The sequence below is a fragment of the Chiroxiphia lanceolata genome, chromosome 1 (assembly GCF_009829145.1).
Source record: "Chiroxiphia lanceolata isolate bChiLan1 chromosome 1, bChiLan1.pri, whole genome shotgun sequence".
In the NCBI taxonomy this organism is placed as follows: domain Eukaryota; kingdom Metazoa; phylum Chordata; class Aves; order Passeriformes; family Pipridae; genus Chiroxiphia; species Chiroxiphia lanceolata.
The window spans coordinates 149591542-149617644 of NC_045637.1; the positions used below are offsets into that span (position 1 = coordinate 149591542).

General features: G+C 41.9%; 1 protein-coding gene across 7 annotated transcripts in view; it reads left to right on the plus strand.

Annotated features, from left to right (window-relative positions):
• Positions 1-26103, plus strand: part of PRKAG2 (protein kinase AMP-activated non-catalytic subunit gamma 2) — a 211618-nt gene that overhangs the window by 150212 nt on the left and 35303 nt on the right. For 6 of the 7 annotated variants that reach the window (XM_032675097.1, XM_032675117.1, XM_032675106.1 and 3 more), the window contains one exon: positions 12989-13070. In XM_032675097.1, coding sequence (XP_032530988.1) covers positions 12989-13070 — 82 coding nt within the window. Of the gene's footprint in view, positions 1-12631; positions 12739-12988; positions 13071-26103 lie in introns of those variants that run through there. The other variant, XM_032675155.1, reaches the window with a different exon arrangement.

Sequence of the window (26103 nt, forward strand, 5' to 3'; positions counted from 1 at the left end):
CAAGCAAGTTTGGCCATTTGAAAGTCAGCTGCATGGGCTGCTGACTCAGAAGAGGACTAGATACCATCTTGGCAGCAGCTTGGAAAAATGTTTCCATTGTGCTGGTGAAATGAATGCAAAATATTTATTCTTTGAGCTTGTTCACAACAGCAGCTCAGTTCTCAGCTGGAACCAAGGGTGGGGCCATGTGGAAGACATTTGTAGGAAGACAATAATGATTTGTACAGGGCCCAAGGTGCACATAATCTTATTGTATGATTAACAAAGGACAAGGCTCCTACCATATGGGGCTTAGAAGCTGAAGTGTAAACTGGTGAATTAATCAACAGACAATAAAAGAGAAAGGGTGACAGAGGCAGAAGGGCAGCAAAAGAAGGGGAGGGAACAGAATTCGAGAGAGGATTGATTAATTTAGTCTTTTTGTATGCTTAGTCTTTCAGTAAACTGCCAGTGGTAAGGTTAGTATGTTAGACTTTTGACATTTTGATCTATCCTACTTTTTCACTTAAAACTGCACAAGCCAGGGCATCTGTGGTATGTAGAAAATCTTCTTCCTTCTGTACCTCTGAACAGAAAGTTACTAATTGCTGTTTTGTGGTATATGAGCACATATGATTCAAGCAAAAAAGTAAACACGCTTCTTGCCCTGAGGACTTTATTGTCCAAGAGCCTGATCTAGCAAAACAGGCCAGGCAAATTCTAAAACTGTAAGAAAGCATTGGCTTAAACAGGATTGTTCCTAAACACGACTTCCAGTGTGTGCTTACAGAAGAGATTTTAAGTGTAGCCATAACATAGTGAGCAATGACAGAAGGCATTGAGGAAAGGTAACCTGAAGGTTACAGCCCCGGGTTTGGTTGAGGTTGCTGTGTATTAATGTTGCTGAATCTCAGGTGCTGTTTTGTTTTTGGCTGATGTCAATGCGGTGGTGGCCCTGATCCAGGAAAACACTTAAATGTGTGGTTAATTTTAAGTATATTGGTAGCCCTGCTGGAGTCAACAGTACTAGAGCACTTAAAGTTGTGTGAATGTCAAGTCACTTTGCTGGATCAGAGGCTTTGTACAAGTTTTATGGTCTATTAAAACACTTAAAAATGACAACCGCAAGTACTGAAGATGAGAAAGGAAGCTGATGGACAGAGGATGGAAAAAACAGTTGGGGAATACATTAAAGGTTCAGAAGAGAATGAGGGAAAGAGCTTGGGAATGAGGAGAGAGGGAGAGGGAGAGGGAGAGGGAGAGGGAGAGGGAGAGGAGAGGGAGAGGGAGAGGGAGAGGGAGAGGGAGAGGGAGAGAAGAGGAGAACTGGTGGCAATGGAAAATAACTCCTGACAGTGGCAGGGAGAGCAGCAGCTGCAAGATTGCTATCTCCCTGCTGTTGTGTGTTTGGCATTTCAAGCTTTGGGTGTTGGGATTTTTGAGTGTTTCCAGTATTTACTGGGAAACATTTGTGGTGTGTTCTACCTCAGGATCCAGCTCCTTACATAAACTGGAACAGCTACAGATGAAGACACAGCTTATGAAAGATGACAACAGATCCCTTTCTTCCCCCTTTCCTTAAAGGAAATGACTGCACAAAAGTACATCCCAACAGACATCTTGCACACAGGGAAGACCCTGCCAAAGCTGATTTCTTAGGGAGGACTGTGAGGAATACAGAATCACAGAATCATTTAGGTTGGAAAAGACCTCTAAGATCATTGAGTCCAACCTTTGACCAATTTCCACGTTGTCAACTGGACCATGGCACTAAGTGCAACATCCAGTTGTTTCTTGAACACTTCTGTGTTCAAGACTCCACCACCTCCCTGGGCAGTCCATTCCAATGTTTAACAACCCTTTCCACGAAGAAATTCCTCCTGATGTCCAACTTAAACCTCCACTGTTGCAGCTTGAGGTTGTGTCCTCTTCTCCTATTGCTGGTTGCTTGGGAGAAGATGCTGAGCCCCATCTTGCTACAACCTCCTTTCAGGTAGTTGTGGAAAGCAGTCATCCCTGAGCCTCCTTTTTCCAGGCTAAACACCCCCCAGCTCCCTCAGCTGCTCCTCATAGGACTTACTCTCTAGACCCTTCACCCGTTCCATTGCCCTTCTCTGAACTTGCTCCAGCACCTCGATGTCTTTCTTGTCATAAGACACAGAACTGGACACAGGACTTGAGGTGACTTCAGTCAGTTCCAGAGTCATTAAGGAAAACAAGAGTTTAAAAAGGAGAAAAATAGTGCCAGTAGCTAGACATGGCTTGCAGACCAGAGAGAGCTGGCTGCAACCATCTGCCCTATCAGAGATCACTTGTGCAACTCTAAGTCACTTGGTCTCTCAGTGCCTCAGTTTCCCATTTATAAAGAAATGAGGCTACACTAAGTCAGAAATGTTATGGTGATAAACACATTAAAAAGTTCTACATAACTCAGATATTTTTTGAACAGGAGCTGCAAGCGGCTTAAGATAAGTTAACCATAGATAGAGTCTATTGTACTTAAAGTTTATAGCCACAGGCTTTTACACTGCAGACTGTAACTGTGGACAGGAAGCCCTCCATGTTTTCAGAGCACATCAAGATGTGCACAAAAAGTCACTGAAAGAGGCTGCTCTTCTGAGCCCCAGGGAAGCATGACAAGGAATAATTTCAGCTCTTTGCAGACATTTAACTACAGACTCAATCTGCATCTAAGCTTATGTGCTTGTGAACCCAGAATTTGCCATCTCCACACTGTAAGCATCCACTGCCTATGGATACACTTCTGTAGCTGCATCTCCACAAGCTCTGCAGGAACATGAGCGTGGTGGCAGCTTGCTGGAGGTGTAGCCCTGGTCCTTAGAGTGGAAATAATTTCAAATTTTTTCAGTTCCACTTCCTGGAATACAAGGAAAAGCCTTACCACTATTTGCATGTCTCTTTGTGGTACTGTTTGTATTCATGAAACATTGAGCTCAGGTGCTTGATACGCTTCTCGCTTGGCACGGCCCTTGGTTCAGTCCTTCCAGGAGGTGTCAAACCACAGAGCCAGCACAGAGCACAACCTGGTTCCACTGGTAGTGTACCTGAAATGATGGAAGGATGCAGTTAAGGGGCTGTCAAAACGGAAAGCATGCATGACAGAAGGAAGATACCCATTGAGTTTTGCCGTCATTGCAGATTTCTTTCGTGCACAGCAACGAAAAAGAAGCAGCACACAAAAATTAGGCCTGGAGTGATCAGCAGTAGGTCTGGAATGAATTCAAGAAGAGGGTTAGGTTCCTCAAGCTGTGCACATTCAGTGCATTTTTAGTAGAAAATTAATTTATTTGGAGGTTACAGGTCAACCGTAGGCTCTGTGTTGAAGGAAGTTTATTAATATATTGGTTTGTTTGTGCACAGTAGTAGCTACTCTGAGATAACAGACTTCACAAGCTTTAGTGGGGCCACTGATAGCACTCATGCCTAGAGTTTGTCAGCTGTGGGGTGGGCTTGAAAGCTAATGCTTAACCCCAAGGGCTACGAGAAAGTCCTTCCTGGTGTTCAAAGTCCTCCTAGAACTGCACTAAAAAATGCATCATTATTTGCCCGCCTGTTTGAGAGAGCTTCCAAAGGCTCCTTTTGGAGCCCTACTGAGACCCTCAGTCATGATGAGCCCCGCAGAAAGTGGCCACCTGTAGCAGCTGCTCATTTTCTGTTTAGCTGCAGTTACCTGCATTTGTGGCACAGCAGCTTGTGCCACAGAGGGAGTTATTTATTCAGCCCAGGTCTATGAAAATTCCTTAAAGTTTTATTAAAATTGTGGGTGACTCAGCTCTGAGCTGAAGGTTTTCTCTATTTCTCAGGAAGCCACCTTTGTAACTCTGACCAGCATCACTCTGCCAACATCCAGGTTTGATAGATCTGCTTCCAGACTCTCAAAACTGCTGATGATCATGAAAATGACAGGCTGAGAGAGAGCTGGAGAGGGACTTTTCATGAGGGTGTGGAGTGATAGGACAAGGGGGAATGGCCTTAAGCTAAAGAACAGAAGGTTAAGGATAGATTTTAGGAAGAAAGTCTTTACTATAAGGGTGAGGCATTGGACTTGAGGTTGTGGACTTTCCATCCCTAGAAGTGTTCAAGGCCAGGTTAGATGGGGCTCTGGTCTAGTGGAAAGTGTCCCTATCATGGCAAGGGGGTTGGAACTAGATGATCTTTAAGGTTCCTTCCAACCCAAACCATTCTGTGCTTCTGAATTTACATTTGAACAGTAGGCTATGAATAGGTTATTAGAATTTTGTATAGTTTAGTCAAGATTCAAATGTGGTGTCAATTAACTTCAGGCTTTGTTAGGAGGAAAAGTGTTTCATTTTAAGTTTGAAAAATATCATCAAAAGCTGGTGTAATAAGTGTTTGCACAGTGAAGTCACTATCCATGACTGAGCTTTGAAACATAACACTGAGATGAAGGAAGAAAAATGGTGGGTAGTAAGTGTGTTTATTTAAATCAGATTTGGCTCTGAGTATTTTTTTTTCATTTGTTATTCTCAGTGGCCTCAGTTCTGCAGATTACTCATCAGTACTCTGGCCTCAATCCAGCTAAAGTACTTAAGTAAGTGCATAACTTTAACACAAATAATCCTGCATTCAGTGCCAGCAAATGAAGACCCACATAAATGTGGGCTCATGCTTTCTTCTTTTCCATTCACTTTAAATAAGTGGATGCTTACCTGTTTTTTACCAATAGGATTATCTTAATCTATTCTTTGTTTTTATTTTGTTGGTTTTTTTTAAATGTACGTTTCCTACAACAAAATATCTACTGTAATCATGCTTATTACCTGACTGCTGCAGCTCTCTCCAGCAGTAATTCCCCCTTGCCCTTAACTGTGACCTTCAGTGTGATAAAGGGTTGGTCCTATTTCAAACAGACTAAGGAGCACTCAAGTCTATGTGTGAAAACAGCTAAAGTATATATTTTTGAACATATACAATAACAAATATTTAAGACAAGAACACTTAAAAGCTCTGGAATAGATTAAAACTAAGTGGCATCCCTGTGTTTGCAATGGAGGTTACAAGTGATTGTAACTTGACTTTTTCGAACTTTGTGTTCAAAATGACAGAATTTAAGTTCTTGTGCTGTTTGATTAATAATGTGTCACACTGATAATTTTGATTTGGGCTCCACCTATACTCTATATGAGTAATCTGAGGAAGGAATGTGGGCCACAAAGGCTTGTTAGAGAATACCTCTGATATTCTTGACTCAAAACTCCACCTTATCTGAGCAGCAGAGTGATACAGGATCAGACACACAGCTACAGATTAGAGGTTATGTAAACAAATCCTACCCCTTCTCCACTCCTGCCTTGACTTCTCTCTAAGAATTTAGCTTGGGATCTGGACTATTGCTTCATCTTTTGCTGTCCTTAAATTTATTTTTCAGAAATGCTTAAGTCTTCTCTCACTGGTACCATGAGGAGCTGCAGGACACTGTTTGTGTATAAAATGGGTTCTTTGTTTCTGGTGTCATATTAAAGGAAGTTCTGTAAATCTATCCCGTGTCTGAATTAAGTCAGGAACAAAACTCACTGGGATTAAACTGCAAGTTCATTTCCATACAGAAATATTTAGGAAGGGCTTGCCACTAAAAATGTGAAATCACTCTGCGCATTCAGTCCATGTTATCTTCAGGGTAAGCAGATTTCAACACTCAGTATTGCAGTGAGGATTTAGCAGAAATGCAAGTTGTCCATTTCATCATCTTTCCCAGTGTTGAATGCAGTCCTATATTTCTTTTTTTTTTTAGGATTTGGCTAAATTTTCTTGTTGTTCCATTTATGTTATCCATTTAACCTACTACAGATCCCCAGCTGTGACTGCTTATCACTAATAATTAACTCTGTACAATAATTAATATTATAGCTGCTGCTATATGGGAAGATACCTGCAATAGGAGACCGGTTAGGAGTTGTAAAATATAAAAGGAATATAGAGTTGTTCTGTATTCCATGCTAAAAGACTCCTGCTCAGGACCACTGGGCGAGTCATATCCTGATGATGTTGGATGAAGTTAAAAAAATCCTTTCAGGGCAGAGTTCTTACATGATGGCAAACTCTGTTTGAGCTGTTTTGCAATGAAACCAAACCATTAGAGCTTCTACAGCCCCAGCATACAGTTTTAGAAATAAGTTTAGAATAGACACAGTTGTTCCCTCACTTTCATACCTGCTGCAGGGCAGTTGTGTCCCTAATTCACTGAGGGCCTCACAGATTAGGGACAGAGCACCCAGCTGACATTGGGGCACACACAGTGCCAACACAGAGTGTGTTGTCAGTGCCAGGTGTTGTTATGGGACTTGGTTACTGTGTTCTAAACAAATTGTAATGTCTGAGCTGTAACCACCTTCATTTACACTTGCTACTGACACGATCAGAGCATTTAATATTTCAAAAGCCCTTTAAGACTATAGCAATTTTTATTGCATTCCTTCTGGGCACAGGAAGAAAAAACTTCAGCCAAAAAAAAAAAAAAATCCAGCATTTTGTATGAGGCATCCCCTTCCTCACTGGTTGGTTTGCTGCTGGAACAGAGGTTCCTTAGAATAGATGGCAGAAACTACAACTCCTGCTCAGTTGCTCTGATCACTCTGAGCTTTTGGAGGTAAGGAGGACTCTGTATCAGACCAGGCCTAGAGCTCTGCACTGGGCCTGACCATGTTCTGGAAGCACCCAGCAGACTCAGGGACTGTCACCCCGTGCAGCCTTTTCACCTCGCAGGTGGCATTTTTAAATCCTGAAGGGATCCAAGATGGGATCCTGACCTCAGCCTCCCTCATTCCAGTTTTCTCAGCTGTTGTAAATAACTGGTATCAGTTACCACGCTCTAGCAAAAAACAAGTAGGAGTTTAATTTACAGATTAAGCAGCAGATGAAACCTTTTTTTTTTTTTTTTCTGATAACTTGTCTTTATCTACTTCACAAACCAGACTAGATTAAGGCAAAATTAAGCAGGAGGTGTTTTAAATTAATTTTGCACAAACAAATTGCAACAGGATAAACATATCTATGACATACATTTGGAAAAATTATAAGTTGTTCTTTGACAGCTCATCAGGAGAAGAGTTGTGAACTACTTCAGTTGTATATAACAGTAATTGTAGTAAGGAGCACTAGCAAATGGTGGGAAAATTACCATTTGTAGTTTACTCTTGCATTCAAAATGGCTTTGCCCTGATTTGCATTTAGATAGGAATTCCTTCTGTTGCTCTTCAATCCATTAGGTTTTATAAGGTAAGTAGGTTTTTTTTTTCCCTCTGAAGTACTGGGAAGGGCATTCAGTTTTACTGCTGAGCCGTGAGCTGTGCAGGTGGCACCTCAGCATATCCCTATTAAGCCATCAGGAAAGAAAAAGCCTTGAATTTACCTGGAAATGCCTATTTCTAAATAAAGCACAGGTAATATTTTTGTTGCAATGCTTGAATAAGTCTGTTCAACATAGACTTGTGACTTGCAGCAGCATTTCTTTTTTTAGATTGTTCTTTCTATTCCTACCCAGTCACCAAAGACTAATATGTAATCTTTATTATTACTCAAACAATATTTGCTTTAGAATTTTTCTAACACAGAATTAAGGCTACTTGTTTGTGGGGAGGGAGGAAAAGCAAATTTACCTTTGTATTAGATTGTTGGTAAACTGGCTTTTGTACAAAAGATACATATAAAGAATTCTCATTGAATTATCATACTAAGACTAAATATATTTTTCTAAAGACTGGAAAAAAATAGAAACAAAAGAAAATAAGTCTGGAAGGGACATTAAAAATTCATTTGCCCCCATGGCACAACCAACTATATGGAAATAATAACCAACAAATTTTTTGGTTTAACCTGTTGCTGTAAACCTCCTGTGATGGAGATTTTACAGTTTTTTTCAGCAAAATGTGCTGGTGCTTCACTGTTGGTACAGTCAGAAAGTTCTCCCAAAGTCTAACCTAAGAATTCCTTGCTAAAGGTTAAGTAGATAACTTCTCATCCCATAACCAGTGGACCAAGACAGATAATTACTTTCCTTCTTGCAAAAACACATTATACTTGGAGACTGCTACAGTATTTTTCTTCAGTCTTCTGTTCCATGATTTTTTTTTTCTTACTTTCTAGATGAAGAAACTGCAAAGTTTTCAAGACCTTCTTTACAGGTTTTCTAAACTCTGAGATCACTGTCATTCCTCTTTTTGGACTCTCTTGGTTTATTCTTGAGTTTAATGCCTAAAACTGAATGTGGTATCCCAGCTGGCATCTAACCAGAGAATATGTAGAACAGATTTTCCACGTCTTACCTATAACACATTTGTAGACAGTGTGATTTTTTTTTTTTTATTTTCAAGAAACTGACACTGCAGTCTGACTTTCAGTTTTACTCTCAGGTCTTTTCCTTGCATGACTGCTGCAAGTCCCATTTTATTTTTGCATTTGATTATTGTGTAACATGTTCTATTTACCCGTATCAAAGTGCATCCTGTTTTTCAAAGCACTGCGGCAATTCCCAAGATTATTTGAAGTTCTAAGGCTGTCCCTATAAAAGCAGCTTCTCTTGCCATTGAGTCATTTTGAGTCATTTGAAAATGTGGTCGGGTTATTCATTACTTCTTCGTCGAGTCATCAGTGGAAACACTGAACGATATTGGACAGAACACAGAACTTCTGTGGAACTCTCTCTTAAACCCTTCCAGTCAGATAAAGAAGCCTTACTACCTTCCTGGTGAATATTGTTGTGACCTTTAGCAGTCGTTCCTGGCTTGCTCGTGTGCCTGTCGTGCAAGAAAGTGCCAAAAGTCCATTAATCTGCGCTGCATCTGCTCACCACAGGGCTTCCAGCGTCTTACTAAGGAGATTGAGAGTGGCTTGGCATTGGTTATACATGTTGGATGTTAGAGATGTTAGAGATGCTTGAAATGGGTGTGGTTGTTCTCTTACACATCTTGGAATCAAACCTGCACCGAGGGGTGTAAGGTCTCTTGGCTCGCTGCCCCCACCTTCCCTCACAGGTAGCTGTGCTGTGAACCTGAGCAGGTGGAGGTGCAGTGCTCTGGTCAGTCCAGAATCATTTTATCCAAAGGAGTTGTCTAAAATGGGCCGTGTGAAGGATGTCCCAGAAATATCTGTTTCTCCACTGGCTGCAGAAGCAGCAGCCCAGGGTAACTTGTTCAACATGAAAAGCTCCAGAGTAGCTATGAGTCAAAGTGTTTTGATACAGGTGATCTGATGGCTGCCAGGGATGGATCCCTACCCTAGTGGATGCATTCCTGCTAACTCAAGGAGGCAAGATGGCAGGAAACTATCTAAAAACAATCTTCTGCTGATGTTAGTTGCTGTTCACATCCCTGAACTGTTCCTATCATTTAAATTTATCATGCTCTTATGAAAACAATGGGATTCCTTCAATAGGACATAGGACTAAAAGGACTCCTAGATTATAAGAAAAAGGAAACATAGATTATCAGATAGGTTTTAACATATTCATTATAAGTGAATATATAATTACAGGACTGATTTTACTTCTACAGAGTATTAGTCACTCCTCACTCCCTTTGCACTAGGAAGATAAAGAAAACAGCCAGAGACAAAGTAAGCAGTTACCTATTAAAATTTACGTTCTAGCCTCTAGAAGTCCTAAAACTCCTTTTGTTTACATCCACCTTTTATGACTTTTGCTATTGTATCAACCGTGAGTTGTTTTACTTTGGCTCTACAAAGGTTGCTGCCACTGCTGTATTAAGGTTGTGTTGGTTCATGGTTTTTGGCATAAATAATGCCCTTGTAAAAACATGGAAAAGTAGAAATGTATTCAGGCAGCTTTTGTTTTGCACGTATCTCTCTTCTAAACTTTTCTCTATAGACTTTATTTTGCCTGGCAGTATTTAGCATGAGAAGTATGTTCTGTCTTGTTGCAGTGGGTATCTCAAACAGTTGAAACTGGTTACCTGATAGCAAATTTTTAAAGCATAATTTGGTCAAATCCCTTGGTTATAGTTAAGAGAAACCTCCTGTGGCAGTAGATCAAATAGTCACCAAAAAAACCCATGTGTTGAAATGTTACAATATATAATATCATCCTGGTGGAAATTACAGGTCCTTTGAAAGACAGACTTTTTTCCATATCTTTAGCTAGTAATCCTTCTGTAAAATGACAGCCAGAGTTTGTAGAGAGGTAATACTGTTAAAAATATCTTCCAATTTGTCTAATCCTGTTCACAATGAACAGGATGATGTTTTGACTGTGATTTAAGCTGACTTAAGGGTGGGTTGTTTCCAGAAGGTGTGGTCCCACTGTCACTCCTGCCCTGGGCACTCCATGTCCCAGTGCTGATACAACTGCAAAGTGACTTGGATCAGGAGCTGATCTGGATAAAACCCAATCTTTTCTTATTAGTCCCTTTGGTTTTCAGCTGCATCAGTTTCCTGTTCTGACTCACTGTGTTGCCTACAAGCCAAAAAGAGCCAGAATGCAAAGCGAGGAGCAAAAGGAACGCCATGATCAGCAGCTTGTTCCAAAATTGGTTTAAACAAATTGTGAGACTGCAGGCAGATTGAAGGATGGGGTTTCAGCCTTTAGTTCCCCATTTCCTTTGGGTTTGTTTTTTGTTTTTTTTTTTGAGCAGTGTGGATGGTACAACATAGCTATAGAGTTTCCATTACTAATCTGTTATATATTAAACTACTGCTTTTTATTATTTTGAGTCTCTCATAGTACTCTTGGTCTGGGTGTAGATTCTGCCACTGTAAAACCCTGATCTTGCAGTGGGCTCTGAGGTTCACAGTGCAGTGCAGCATGAAATGGGTTTATCTGACTTCTTACAAACGTCTCCTGCTCCATAGCAGGTGAAATGCAGTGCACACCCTTCAAGACTCAGTGCCACTTTCAGCTACAAACAACCTCGGAGTTGTATTTCCTCATGGCTAGTGCTTACTAGATAATTATGGGGAGTAAATAAAAAAAAAAGAAACAAAATCATGGCAGCTATTTCCAGTGCATCATGTCACCTTTTCTTCTCTTCCTTTGGTTAGGAAAAGATGTTCAAAAATCTTATCACTATCAAGATAAACGATAAGGAAGATAAATTATTTAGAGCTTTTAAAGCTAGCTCCCAGAGACAATTAAAAGCTTCCAAAGCATTTTAACTAGTAGGCTGAAAATATAATAAGTTAATATGAGCTGTTTTGGTATCTTGTGTGACTCGTCAGGTAGAGCATTTACGAAAGTCTTAGAAGTCTTTTAAAAATACAACTAGGAAGGAAATATTGCAGGATTTTCTTTTCAAAGGATCTTTACAGTAAAGAACTGGATATTGTTAACTTTCCCATATATCCTTAAAAGTTTCCCTAGAAATAGGTGGTTTGGGAAAACAAAGCTGTCACCAGCACTTAGTTTCCTTGCTTGAAACGTCACTGGACTTAAGAAATGGGACAGATTTCTCTTTTCCCATAATTTTTGGCTCTCTCCTCCCATCGTAGCTTTAATTCTAATCATCTTTCATACTTCCCTACATTATTTGCACATTACTGTGCTATCCTAGATCTTATCACCCTTCCCTCCTTGAAGGACTTGCTGAACTTTTGAAGCCTGAGCTTCCCCTTGGGACCAATAGATTTCATATGTTCACTAATGACTCCTTTGGCTCCTCTGGAGCACCATCCATGTGTGTCTGCCCACAGGATCTGTTGCCATTGCCAAAGAAATAATCTGTTTTCCCCTTCTGCAGCGTCCGTGTCTAAACTGCACTGGTCCTGCTGAGTTCCCTAAGCTGTCAGCGGGGGTCTATTCATTAGAGTTAAGGAAGCCCAGCTAAAGCTTTACCACACCTCCCTGTCTAAATAAATGCAAATGGTGAATCTGTTGCGAATATTTCCTTATTTCTATAGCCTGTCTTACAAGGTGCAGTAAATCTCGTCCTTGGTAGGCTGAAGCCTCCCGTGGTGTAAACTCCGTCCTACAGACGCTGGTACCAGGGCGGCTTTGGGCGCCGCTTACACGGGAGACGCCCGATATTCGGGATAATCTTGAATTGTAACTTAATCTGGAAATTTTTTAAAATGGAAACGAGCGCGCCTGTGCCCAGACCGGGTACCTCGGGATGGCGGGTACCTCAAGGATAGGGGATACCTCGGGATAGGGGGTACAGCGAGATGACGGGTACCCCAGGATAGGGGCATACCCCGGGAGAGGGGGCACCTGGGATGGCGGATACCCCGGGATAAAGGGCACCCCGGGATAAAGGGCACCCCGGGATGGCGGCCCGGCGCACTGCGGGAGCTCCCGTCACACACGGGGGAAACCCCTTCCACACCCCCATGTCCCCCCCCGCGGGCAGTGGAACCGTCCGCTTCCCCGCCGCTGCCTCGCAGGTGAACGCGCGGGACCGTACCAACCGCGGCTGGTGGGGGGAGAGCAGGGCTTCCCCGGTTCCGCCTCCCCTCGCCCGCTCTAGCCCAGGGCAGTCCGGCGAACAGCCGAGCCTGGAGAACGGGCAGCGAGCGGCGGCCGCGCCGGCAGAGCTCTCAGGGCACTAAACTTGCCCCTGCTACCCCTCCCTTTCCCACGCGGAAGTGGTATCTCCCATCCCCTCCCGTCGCCGACCAACGGGCTCGACTGCAGCAAAACGGGACGTACCAAGCGCTCCGCCGGGGGGAGGGGGGGGCGCGGCGCGGCGAGGCGTGGCGGGAAGCGCCGTCCTGCGAAACGGGAGCCCGGGGAGCCGCTCCCGCCGAGCGGGGAGGAGGCGGCGCCCGCAGGAGGCACGGCCGGGGCCGCCCGGGGGGAGCCACGCCGGGGGTTGATGGGCTGGGGGAGGGCGAGCCCCGGGTCCTCCCCCCCGGGTTCCTCCCCCCGCGCCGGGTGCGAGCGGCAGCGTGTGCGGAGGCCGAGGGGCAGCCGCCGCCGTCCCGCCTTCCCTCCCCTCCCCTCCCCTCCCCGCCCGGTGCCACCGCGGGGCCGGTGAGTCCGCGCCTGGATGCTCATCCCCTTCTCCTCTCTTCCCTCCCGCAGGCGGCGGCAGCGGCTCCGGCTCCCTCGCAGCTCCCGGCCGCCTCCGAAGGGATGCTGGAGAAACTAGAGCTCGAAGATGAAGGTAAAAATCCAGGGAAGCGGGGGGGAGGGCGGGGGGCGGCGCGGGCGACGGGCCGGGGACACCCCCGCTGCCGGCGGGGTCTGGGCAGCGGGAAGGGAGCGGGGGATCCCCTCGGCGGGATCGGGGATGAGCCGTGCCCGGGCCGTGCCCTTCCCGGCCCCGCATCCACCCGATCCCGCTGCGGAGCTTTTGTCCCGGCTGTGCCCGCTGCCCTTCCCGGCGCCTGGATCCGCAGTTCCACCAGCCAGGGGTTCCCTGCTCCGGGGGGAACCAGCCTTCCTCCTCCTCCTCCTCCTCCCCTGGAAACGCTCGTTCTCCTCGAATACGTCCGCGATACCAAATATAGGCTTTGGGAGCAGTGATGGAAAGCTCTTTCGGCTAAAGCTTCTTCTCCTTATGGCAGCGCGTACATCTGTTCGGAGCGGCAGCTGTAAACTCGATTTTCCTTATGTGGCCGCTCTCTCTGGTTGTTCTTCGCTGCAGCTCTGGCAGAGCGTGCTCTGCTCCATAGGGAAACTCCTGCAAGTTCTTCCCCTCTTGCAAGCACTAAACCGTGCTGTGGATGTGGGTTTGTTTTTTTTGTTTTTTTGTGGTGGTTTTTTTTCTTTTTTTTTTTTTTTTTCCTCGAACTTGCACAAAGCAGTCGCTTTACCTCTGAAAGATCCGTGTTGAATGTCTTGAGCTTTCATTTTCAGAAAGGATTAGCTCGGGTGGATGCAAATGTGGACGAACGGCTAATCTCCGTGCTCAGCGTCGTGGAGTGGCTGAGACTTCATGGGATGTGTTTTTTTTTTCGGTAGTTGGTAGCTGCTGTTGTGAGATGTAGGACAAATATTTAAGGAAAACTTTGAAAATAGCAGGCTGAGTCATTCTGTGAGGAGAAATATCTAAAGCCGGTATGCTAATAAGGCAGCTTCTTGGTTACGAGCATGCTGCCTGCAGTTGTGGGACTGGTCTGGAAAAGTAACACCTTTTATTTTAATCTTTCCGTGTGTAAGAAAAGGAAGCTCTTAACAATCGCATTCTTTGAGCTTTTTTTTTTTTAGCAGCCCAGACAGAGTTTGAATTGCAATGAAATGCTTGTGCCTTTGTGCAACTTGAACATGCTTAAGTATGAATATTTGGTGCAGTGGATCTGTTGCTAGCTTGTAGGTTTTTTTCCCTTCACACTGTTTAACTTTTTAGTCAGTCATTCATGTTATGCTTATGAAGAGTTAGAAAGTTACCAATTTACATATTTATTTTTACATGAGGCTTGCTATTGCAAGATACAAGTTCCTAAAACCTGCTGAATCACTAATAGTTAAGCCATTTTAGAAGTAACTTTAAACATCTTACAAATTTAGATATCTGATAAGGTTGTCTAGCCTAAAACAAAACAAAGTAACAAACCTTCAGTTTTTGAAACACCTTTGCACTTTTAACGGTGTAACGTGGTATGATTTGGAGACGCTTGATTAGGCTGAAGATCTGTGTGTCTTCTAAAACCCTGCAGTAAAATCATACAAATTCTTCAGAAACTTTGATAGGTTTTGTTTTGTGGGTTTTTTTTCCTTGATTTTTAAGCTTCTGTTTCACTTTGTCTCCCAATTCATTTATCTTTAAAGCTGAGTCTTTGTCTGTGGGTGCTCACGCTGGGTGGGTGAGAGCAGTTCAGGGACCTGCCAAAAGATAATGTATAATAGCAAACCTTTGGCCAGTTTAAAGTAGTATGTGGGTTTTGAAAGGAAGCAGTCACCTTATTACCCTTTCAGACTTAATGGAAACCTAGTTTTAGGCCTAATTTTAAAGCCAAGTGGAAAGGAAGTAAAGTGCTGTGTTCAGAACCTGAAGTGTAAGTGAAATTGAGAGTGTTGAGAGTCAGATCAAAACTTACTGCTCAGAATTCCTCTGTCTGAAGAGGCCCAGAGGAGCAGAATCACAGGAGACTGAGATGCAGGGGGAAATGCGGCAGCTTAGTTGCAGTACCTGTTTTATGACCTAAATTTTTGCACTGGTTGCTGTCGTTGTGTTTGTGCTAATATTGGGGGTGGGGGAGTAAAGTGACATCTGGTGGTGTTCACTTTGTTGTTGGATGGCAAGTGGTGAGTGCTCAGAAGTCAAGAAATCTTGGTAAGGTTTCATTAAGTGGCTGTAGCCAAACAGCAACTGATGATCTTTTGTCAAACTTAAAGTCTCTCTGCTGTGAGAGTTAAATGGGAAATTTGAAACTCATTTTGACATTTGGCTCTACTTTGGAGTATTTGCAAGCTTTCCAGTTCTATATCCATCAACAGTTGCTAACTATCTTGTGTATCAAATTATGCTGCAGTTTTGTTGAAACAGGGAGCTTAATAAAAGGAGCTGAAAAATGAGGCTGAACGTGTGCACTGAATGCCATCCAGTGTGTGAAATGGATTTTTTTTTTTCACTCTCCTCAAAGGTTACTCAAATGAGAATGTGAAAGCACAGAAGGCATTCATTTAATTTGGATTCTAATTAAGAGAGTAGAGTTGAAAAAATGATACTGGAAAGATTTATGGTCTAAGTAGTATTGTAATGAAATATGCAGAGTTTGGCCTGGTGATGTGATTTCTAAATAAAATGGTGCTGTAAGCTGAAGGGCAATTTTATTTTCCGTTATATACAAAGAATTCATATAAACTATTCTGTGTGTAATTAGCATAGACAGTGTTAGGTAGGATGCTGTTGTTGCAGAAAGAAGTGCTGGTCATCTTTTTTGTTTAAAACATCTTTACTTCATATATCTGTCTGGACTCTCTAGGATCAGCGTAACTTATTGGTGAGTCACTAGTCTGTCTAGGACTGGCTTAATAGTACTGCTGTGGTGATGTGTAAGGCTAAATCTTGGTGAGATGATGTTAAACATCACCAGTGCACTACAGCTGAAATAGAGCAGGCTGTAGGCTCATTTTCTGCACATATGGAGTCCACAGAAGGACTGGATAGACCAGGAATATTGTTTTCCTTAGGACTCCCTAAAGGACCTTTTTCCAAGCAGCAATCAGACCAGAAAAGTAAAAACTCACAGGTGTCCAGAGTCCCTTTTTAACTGAAGGATGCTCAGCTTAAAAATAAACAGAAAACTTAGTGGAAAATATTCTAAACTCGTCCTGCTCAGTGTTCCTTGGATGGGAATGACCTACCTGTGTTTCCTCAAAAAGTACGAAAGCTGCTTGTTGATGGGTGTGGAGTTTCTCATTGTAGCCTGAAATATGGTGCTGAGAGACCTCTCATGAACCCAATAAAAGATCAAAAACTGGTTATCTTTGTACATGTTGTGGGTTTCCTTGTCCAGCTTTGGTGTTTGTGCAGTCATGTTTCTATATTAAGGTTGTTCCTGCTTCTGATCAATGTCAGGAGTGGTTCTGGGTTTTCTTTAATGGCTGATATGATGAGCTTGGAAAAGAACAAGGAGAAATTATTCTGAAGATCTAACATGAAAAAGGGTTTTAGTTAACAATTTACACTTAGAAGCTTTAATGTGTTAAGCTGGGGTTCATGAGTGGTTGTGTTCCATCAGCTACCTGTGCTGTGAGAGGAGAAACCAGATTAGAGTAGCAAATGAGCAGCAAACACATCCCTGTCAGTTGTGTTGATTGCATTGGTGTAGTTTTAGCACATTGTTTTGGAAACTAGTTTTGTTGCAATGTTGTTTGTCCTCCATGTTAAACTCTTCCTTTTGCTTACTAAGGATAATAAATAGTATCTGCTGACAGCAAATTAACTGGTTTTCTGTAGCATCTGCCTATCTCTTTTTGGGGTGTTTTCTGCAGACAGAATGAAGTTATTTGCAGGGCTGTGCTGTATCTGTATTCAATTCCAAGACTGGAAAAAGAGAGTTCTGCAAAGTGTGTGCAGCAATTGTAGCATCAGCATCATGGGGCTGATGTGCTCACTCCTGAATGCTCTGCTTCTCTGGATTGTTGCACAAAGCAGCATTTAGACATTTGATAAACAGTTTGCATTAGAGTGGAATCTCTCCTAGTAATGCTCTGGCCTTCATCTCACTCTTCCTGTATCATCCATCTCTTCTGTTCCGTGCTCGTTTCTGGCTGCCTCCTGAAATAGACTTTCACCAGTAAAACTACTTTCAGTAATTGCATCTACTCTTAACTGATGTTGTGTCTGGGGTGGTCATCCCTTCCCTGCTCTGCAGGACTGTTTTACTATTTCTTATTAAAAGTAATTTCTTCTTGAGTTCTTCCTGTCTACCATCCTCCTGCTCTCTACTGAATATCTGAATCAAGGTATGAAAACAGATGTCACTTTTGGGGCAAAAATAGTTAAAAGAAGCTTGTAATAAAAGTGCATGTTAGAATGCAGGCTGGATTTAGTTTCGTTCTTAAGACTGAGGGATCAAGTGCTGGGGTTAGGAGGCAGTAAAATTAAGCCATTCTTTTACAGCTGTAATTCATTTCTAGTAAACATTCATTATGGGATTGTTAAAGCTGATGCTCTCTGGCACACAGAAATGGCATTTTGCCCACGAGATGTGCTTTGAGATACCAGGAGACATGGTGACAGTGAGAGGGGATGTTCTACATGAACTTTTCCACAGCTGATTAGAATCCTGAGTGAACATGGCAACAAAACGTTACAGAGATGATAATGATAATTGGAATAAATAGATTTCATATGGCCTCAGAGTTCAAAAGTGTTTTCTCTTCCATCTTTACAGTTGCTTTGTGATGTGATATGAGGCACATTAGCAGATTCTAATAAAATCTCATTTCTAGTGCTTTTTGTCCTGTCTGTCTGACCTGAAGAGATACTGAACACTTGCTTCTGAAACTGTGGACAACCACTTATTCCACCAAATTTACTCAGCTTATATTTTTCTGTCATTTTGCAACAATGAACGTCAACAGGACAACGGGTTTTCCTGTGATGTGCTTTCCAGAGTTGTTAAAGAATATCATATCTGGAGTATTCAAATGTTCAGCTTTATTAATTTATGCAAGAAATCGTGATCAAGTGCCCACTGTCCAGGGGAAGCTTGTCCTTCCTCTGCCAGGGTGCTATAAAGTAACATCGTAGATGAGGGTTTTTTTCTTCTGGGAAACTTCTGTCTTCAAAATTTAAAGATGAAAATTATGTATTCAATGATAGTTAATTAAAAGGATAAAACTTTATTAAGCAGTGCAAGAGAAGCTATTGGAAGTTTTGTTGTCTTTGATGAAGACTGTTCCTACAATCACACACAAGTCTTTATCTTGTGCAAGTATTGCCTGTGGATCATGTCAGCCCAGAGCTCAGTGTCTCCAAACAGTCCAAACTATTTTTCTATTCCTACATGAGGTACAACTGTCTTATTCTTAACATGGTAGTTAGTCTTACAGTGAGGAAAGTCCTACTCTGTCTTAACTTGGAAATTACCACTTTAGCAGCAAAAACTTTGAGTTTTCCTTATCAAACAAAACTTTTCGAGCCTCACTAGTCTGGGAAGGGATGTTTTAGTAGAGCAAAAGATACACAGGACGTGCTCCAAAACTCCTTGCTTCCTGTCATGGAGGATGCAGGAGGTTCTTGATGAAAATGCTTTCATAAAATTTTAATGTGGTCAAAACATGTATTTTCCCTCTCTTGTTTTTGGAAACAGTGAAACCATTCTGGCTGAGACTTCCTAGAAAATGCTTACCATGGCAGGGGTTCCATGTAATGGCTTTGGCAAAGCTGCAAGGAACTGAACACAGTTTTGCAAGAAGTGTTGGGGCTGATTGTGTCCAGGTAGTGTCACATTTGCATGATTTGCAAACGTGATTTTTCTCAGTGAAAGGCATTGTTGACCTGCAGCTATCCATGAGGAATACTGAGACAACCTGGTGTCCTCCTGCCCTCGAGTGACATTGCTGCTTCAGGAGTGTGCATATATGTTGGTCACTGGTGGCCAAGTAGTAATTGAAATCACCTTCACCAGCCACTCTTGCTAGTGCTGTCACTTCCATCTGCATCAGGTGAGGGACAATGTCACCTCTGCTGATAACTTCCCTGCAGAACTTCCACGATCCAGAAGCTGTTTGGTTTGATAGTGGCCTGTCATGGTTGGTGAACAACTGCTTGATGTGAGGTTGAAGGCTTTGGCCGACATCATCTCCATTTCCTGATTTAGGGGTATTGAGTTTACAGTGTCATGTGGGTGAGGAAAGATAGACCTGGAAGGTGTGACAATATCAGTGTTGCCTTGTGGGTGATTACAAGATGCTGTTACTTGTCTGTGACTGCTTTGCTGAGCGGTCCAGGATGGAGTAGGGTGACTACAGAGTCTTTTCCCTAAGAAACTTCCTAGGGGGTGGCCTCCAATGTTCTATCCAATGGACATCTCCAATGCTCTGCACATGTAGGCAGGGTGGTATAGATGAAGCAGTATAACTGTCCTGGTGGTTTGATACCCTCTGCTGTTAAGTTTGGCTGTCATGATCAGGTCAGTGTTCTTAGAAAGCACAGTGCCTTGGGGCATGGCTGGGTGCTAAAGGGAGGTGACTTGGGTTACGCTGTAAGGCCAGCGTGACAAGAATGACAGCAGAATATTTGTGTCAGTTGGCTCAATCTAACTGTTGCTAAACAATCCTAAGAAATGCTGCAGCTTATTAATCATCTGCAACAGATGTGACTGCCCTGTGAGATAGGCCTTTATGTGTAATGTGTTTTTGATAACTTGAGGGTGGATGATCACGGGATTTGGAGCCTGAAGTCATGTCACTGACATCAGCATAGCTTTTTTTGTTAGGAGCTTGCTCTTTGGGTAGCACTTAAACTGTCTGCAGTTACTTTATTGATTTGAATATTTTTAACTTCCAGAAGATACAACTGTTCTAGCACTGGATGGGCTTGGGGGGGAAGTAGATTAAGTCTGAAACATCCTAAGAAATTTGGCATTTCCAACATAAGTAGAGGAACTGATGGCATTGTTTTTCATAAGTTATTGCATCTTGAAGCAAAATGTTCCTCTCCATAGTGAGACTGTTTGCCTTTGGATGCATGTTGTGGTGTGGCTCTTCAATGAGTAAAGAAGTCTGACAAAAGGAAAATCTGGCAGTTCAGGGGAAAATCCTTCTGTGGAAGGGGTGCACTAATGGCTGGGATTAACACAAAGCCAAAGCAGTTTAATACAAGCATAACTGTGTTAGAGCAAAGTTGAACTTGACTTGTAGGCATCCAGCTTGGCACCTAGATGGAGCTTTGGAAAGCTTAAATAACCCTGTCCTTCTAAGAGGGAACCACATCTAAGAGGTTTTTGAATGTGATGTAGATACCTTCAAGGTAGCTGTCTATCTGAATACTATTTGAATAAATCTAACTTGGTTCTAGGTTCTTTCCTCCTCTGCTGAATTTTATATGGATTTTGCTGTTTTATGTGAACCAGTTGGGTGAATTTGCCAATTTTGACTGTGACAGAAGTTAAATTTTGTCTGAAAGCAGTTTTCCTGTGCTGTAGACCCGTGATTGTATTTGTGATGTGATTTTGCTTTTGTCCTTTTTATAGGGTGTTTTTAAGGAGTTTGTTGGTGAATTTTTTGACAATATTATTTTGTTTTTCTCTGTGTATCATGGTGGAGTATTTAGTTCTGACACTGGGCATTTTAAGAAACAGAATCAAAAAGGCTTTTTTTCCTACCATTCCCTTACAATGTGGTAGTCTTTTCTGCTGCTTGGTTTGAATTTCTACTGATGTAAAGACAGAGAGGAAGAAGATGTGTGAGGTACTGGAGAAGGGAGCAAACTGAGATGGACATAGAAAAAGACTTTGCTCATTTAGCTCAGTAAAAGGAAAGCTAAGAAAGGGTGTGATAACTCTGTATGAATGAAAATTTCCTGTAAGGGATGGGAAACGGGTAAACACCAGGGAGGAAAATTGACTGAAGGAACATCATTGGCACAAGAATAAATGGGTATAAACTCTTCCTATATAAGCTTTGTAGCAGTATTCTAACTTCCAGCATAGTTACTGCAGGAGTGAGTTGTAGGATAGACTTCAGTGCTTTGAATCCCTTCAGGGTGGAGCGGGATCACTCGGTGAAAGGGTTTGTGTGGTTGCCTTTGATAGGAGTCTCTGAATACCACAGTGCAAAAGGTGAATGCTTTGCTCTACACCAGTGGCTCGTATCTCTCCTGCCACTGTCTTGCTTGAGTTCCCCAGTAATTTTGAGTCAGTTCATTAAAACCCCAAAAAACCTCCAGCAGTACTCTGTGTGGACATCATATGAGTTCAGAGGAAAATCAGCTTTGGGTAGAGTTGCAGGTTATCTGTGATACAGAGAACATCTAAACTAGGTTCCAGAAAACTGTGTCCAAATATATTGCCTTGAATGTGTGTTGAATCCCACCTACTTAAGCCAGGAAGCTCTTAATTCTTTTTCTGTGTAGCTTCAAGCTACGCCTGCTGTTAGGTAAATCTCTTAAGTGGTGTATTGAAACAGAACACTTCATAGTCTATTAAAGTGTGCACACAGATTCATAAATTCTAATAAGAAATACCAATAATGGCTGTTTAGAAAGTGGGAAGGAGAAGAAATGTGCAAGGGGAGACTAGGGAGAAATGAAAATGTAAATACTGAATTATTAAAGGCTTCAAGTTAAGATGTTGGAAATAGTCATTCAGGATTTGAGACCAACAGTTTATTACACTTCACAAAACTGTTTCTCCAGCAAACATAGTCCAAAGTCCTTAAGACTTAAGCCTAAAAAATTATTTCTTACTTAAAGCATTATATAAATAGTACTTTGAGTCTAGTTTTCAGTGGAAGATTGCCTAAAGATTAGATACTTGCCCTGTTCAGTAAGGGTATGGCTGTGGTTTATGAAGATGCTGTGTGCTCATTTTGAAAATGCTTGTCTTGTGATTAATGCTTTGGTTAAGCTTCATGTTTAGGTTTGATCTTAAACTAATTCCTGAAAGACTTAAATCACTGTTTCTTTTCTACACCGTGTGCAAACTGTGTATGTGGCAGGACTTGTTTTAAAGGTACAGCAGAAGTTCGAACTGTTTACCACTCTTCCAGTAGAGGTTCTAAGGATTATTCTCTCAGTAATCACATCCCTTAAACTTCCCTTGAATTCAGCTCTGCACTGCGTGGTTACTGATGTTAATATTCAGAGGTTTAATATAATTTTAATTTCTTGGGTTCCATGGCTGCCTCTCACAATCCTGAAGAGCAGGCCCGCATTCCAGACAGGCGGCATCTTAATTTAGATCTTTCTTTGGGATGCTTAGGGAAAAGTCATAGTGCCTGTTATCAAAGGAAGATCTTGAATATGTTTTAGAAAATTCTTCAGGTCAACTCTTCTTTATTGTGGTGAAAATCTTAGAAACATTGTTAGGTTGCAGGCTGAAGTTGCTACCTTTATTCACAAAACCACAGTGATGTAGCTTTTCTCAAAGTACAAATCTATGACTGAAGGTTGGTTTAATTGATAGGAAGCTGTTTTAAAAGTATTCAGTTGGACTTCTGATACTGTTTACCAGTTAGTTCCTAAACAAGGCAGCTCTTGCTTGTAAACAAATAAGTTTCTCTACCTGCCTGGACAAGAAACTTCTGAGTTACTATGATTAACTCTGGAATGTGAAGTTTCTTAAGCTGCTCTTCACTTTATTTTTGTCTCAAATCTCGCAATAATCATTTGCTTATCCACACTGACAGCGGAGAGCTGCAGTAAAATAGAAGTGTTAACTCCTCAGTCCATTTACTTACTAATACCAATGATGAGAAACAAAATACACTGCAGGATTTTGAAGTGTGCTATGAATATAGGGATGGTTACAACACGATCTGGATCTTTCATTGTTTCAAACTACTGTTTTTATCAGTTTTCTCTTACAAGTCTTAGCTACTAATGAAGTTTCCAGAAATGTGGATATTTAATCCTCAAAACCAGAAGAATGAATCTTTTGAAGTATTGTCAGGAACTAATAACCTTTTTTGTTCTTCACTAAAGCAGGATGTGCTTTTGTAGACAATTACCTCATTCCATGTTTAGGACCTTTAAGGAAGGAGATTGTACAATGTCCTAAGGTTGCTTTGTTCTGTCTAACCAGCTTCTGGAATGTGTTAATAGCTCTCTAACAGCTGTGGTGGTTTGTTTGCCTATTATTTTGTTTAAGCAAACTACCTTTTCTTCTCTACTTCTGCTATAGCAAATCAAGTTAATAATGGGGTACTTCTTTCTAAGTAGTGGCAATATTTAGTCACTCCCATAATTTGCACTCTTTCAATTGGGTGTTTTTTTCAGATTTTGGTACTTCCTGAAAAATTGCATTAACTCCAAACCACTTATAAATTCAGTTTGTAGATACTGCGAAGTTTAAAGTCCTGCAACCATTTCTAACTCTTGCTGCAAACTCTTTGAAGCAGAGTTTTGAAGATCACTAAGGAAAATGTTGAATAAAATGAAGCCCCTCAGACTCTCTTGCGATGTGAACTATCAAACTACCGGTAAAACACTTCCAGAGTGACCTGTGGAAACAGTAAAGTCCTGCAGTGTGAACTTGCCATTCTGCACTGCCTGATTTGCATAAGATAGACCTTGCAAATGTTCCAACTTGGAGAAGACTTTGAACTGGGGTTCATGTGTTGTAGTCATCCAGTCTTGCAAACCCACTGAAAAAAAAGACATATTGGTTTTGCTGCAGCTGGGACTGCTTGTTAGGCAGTTTCTGTGTGGTGATTCTACTCTGTCTTTTCCACATGTGGTAGTATCCATGCTTGCTTTAGAATCAGTGACTCAGGCATAGTGTGATTTTTTTTAATTTTTATTTTTACTTTGTGTCTGCCATCTTTCTTTCATCCAGTTGATCATTTTATTCTGAGTAAAAACTGATTAAACTGAACTGTTCTTGACACAGCCTTGGATTTCTTATATGCTTTTGATGAGCTGCCTTTGTAGATGCTTACAAATACACTGGTTTTAATAACTGGCTTCGATACACACCTGAGAATTCTGACTGGTTTTGAATTTGTTTGGCTTTCCTGTAGACTGGTACTATATCTTCTCCTTCATGAACCTGGAGTGTTCAGGAATGGTGGCTTTTAACGAAAGTCACTCCTGTTTACACACACAATAACCTGCTGTTTCTGCATGAAGCAACTCCTTGTGACAGGGGGAGAAAACATCTCAATTACTCTAATGATCTAAAGTGACTGAACAGTTAATGTACCTATTCTCCCCTCTTATTTTGTGTGCCTCTAGACCCTGTTCCTGTTTGTAGGATGAGGTGCAGTGAGCAAGGCAGAGCTCACTTACTCTGATGTTGGCCCTGTGTGCTCACACTTTTTTTTTTAAGGCCCTTTTCTTTGGCCACATCATGTAGTCATGCTGCAATATGTAATTGAATTAATCCTGTATCACTGAAGAAGCTTCTGATAATCATCTCTAGATACAATTCCTATCACTTATTTGTATCAGAGTTTCTTACATCCATAAACTTGCTGTGATCTTTCTTTATCTGCCAGCTCATGCATTCCTTTAGATCGGGGTGGGAAATGTTCAATGTGCAACATCCATATTGTGTAGCCTGTGGCTGCATGAATAATGCTGCTGTGTAACTTTAATGTGTGGTCTGCCAGGATGTTTTAAAGCTCTTTGCAGCTTCACAGAAAGAAAAATAAAGCCGTGTCTCTGTCACTGCATCCTCTCTTCCTGTTCCTTGCATTTGAAATCCTTCCAGACAGTGATGGAGTAGTCAACTCCTATCACTGTCATCATATTATTTCCCATATATTGGACTGTTTTTCCTGCATAAAATTTGAATTAATCCTTTGCTAGTCTTGGTTTCCATCTCTGCAGCAAAGTTTTGTCGAGCATATTTTAAAACTATTGGGGTTGTCCTGTGCAGCACCAAGCATTGGACTTTAATCCTTGTGGGTCCCTTCCAACTCAGGATATTCCAGGGTTCTGTGATTTTATCTCCTGCCACATGGAGCAGGAATCCTTGTAACCATCTCTTCCTGCTTTTTCTGTCTTTTTTTTTTTTTTTTTTTTTTACCACTCGGTCTTACCCTGTGACTGATTACATGGGTAGTTGTTTTGATGGTGTTTTGTTGTTTTGTTTTTTTTTCTCTGAGAAAAGTTTCCTCATGAATAAACAGAAATCAAATGGTACAGTACAACATCACTTCTTTTTTTCTGTGCTTGCCCTTCTTAAACTATGTTAGTATTCCTCTCCTCCTACCAAGTCTGACATTGATTCAGCTTCTGCTGTCTGGTTTCTTGTCCACTGTTTTCAGTGTTCTTGGCTCTTTAGCAGACAGCTCAGCAGACTGAACAGTCATACCCTATTACTGCATTATTCTGGGACAAAATTGTGGTCTTTTGTTCTCTCCCAGTCCCTCGGTTCCCATGCTTTTCACAGGATATACCATGCACATTTTAATTCGTGTATCATTCAAACCTACCCAAAAACCTACCAGACATTTCTCTTATGGGAGGTAGGCTGAAGTAAAGCTGTTGCTCGTGATCACAATAACATGCTGTAAACAGCAAGTACTGGATTCCTCTCGGAATCTGTTCCTGTCTGTCCCTTTGGTGACGAATCCCTGATGAAGTCCTACCTGAACATTTGATTCCAAGAACATTGTTCTTGAAACCCTACTTCATTCAGATGACTCTTATTTCCCTTAAAAGTCATGTTTCAGGGCCTATTGGTGAAGAATAGTTGGTGGTTCTTGCTCAGTAGTGTCACTGTTGCTCTGGGAGGGGATTAACTGTATCCACTGGGGATGTTTTTTTCAGACCTGTTAGAAGTGATGTGTTAATGACTTGCAGTAGAAATTCTAACATCTCCTGCATTGTGAAAGCTGTGGGAGAGGTTATCCAGGATATTAAGGAACTCCTTCAGTAAGTTCAGACTGGGAGTGATCAGAAATTTTATAGCCAGTTTTGGTGGCAGCTTTCAGATAAAATGACAGGCAGAAGAACAATTTACGAGGTTAATGGCTTCTTTTACCTGTTGTATTCTCTGCCAAAAGTTATCTATAACAGGAGGGAGAGAGGGTAACTTGTGCTGGCTTATTGCAGTGATTGCTCACCCTTTGGC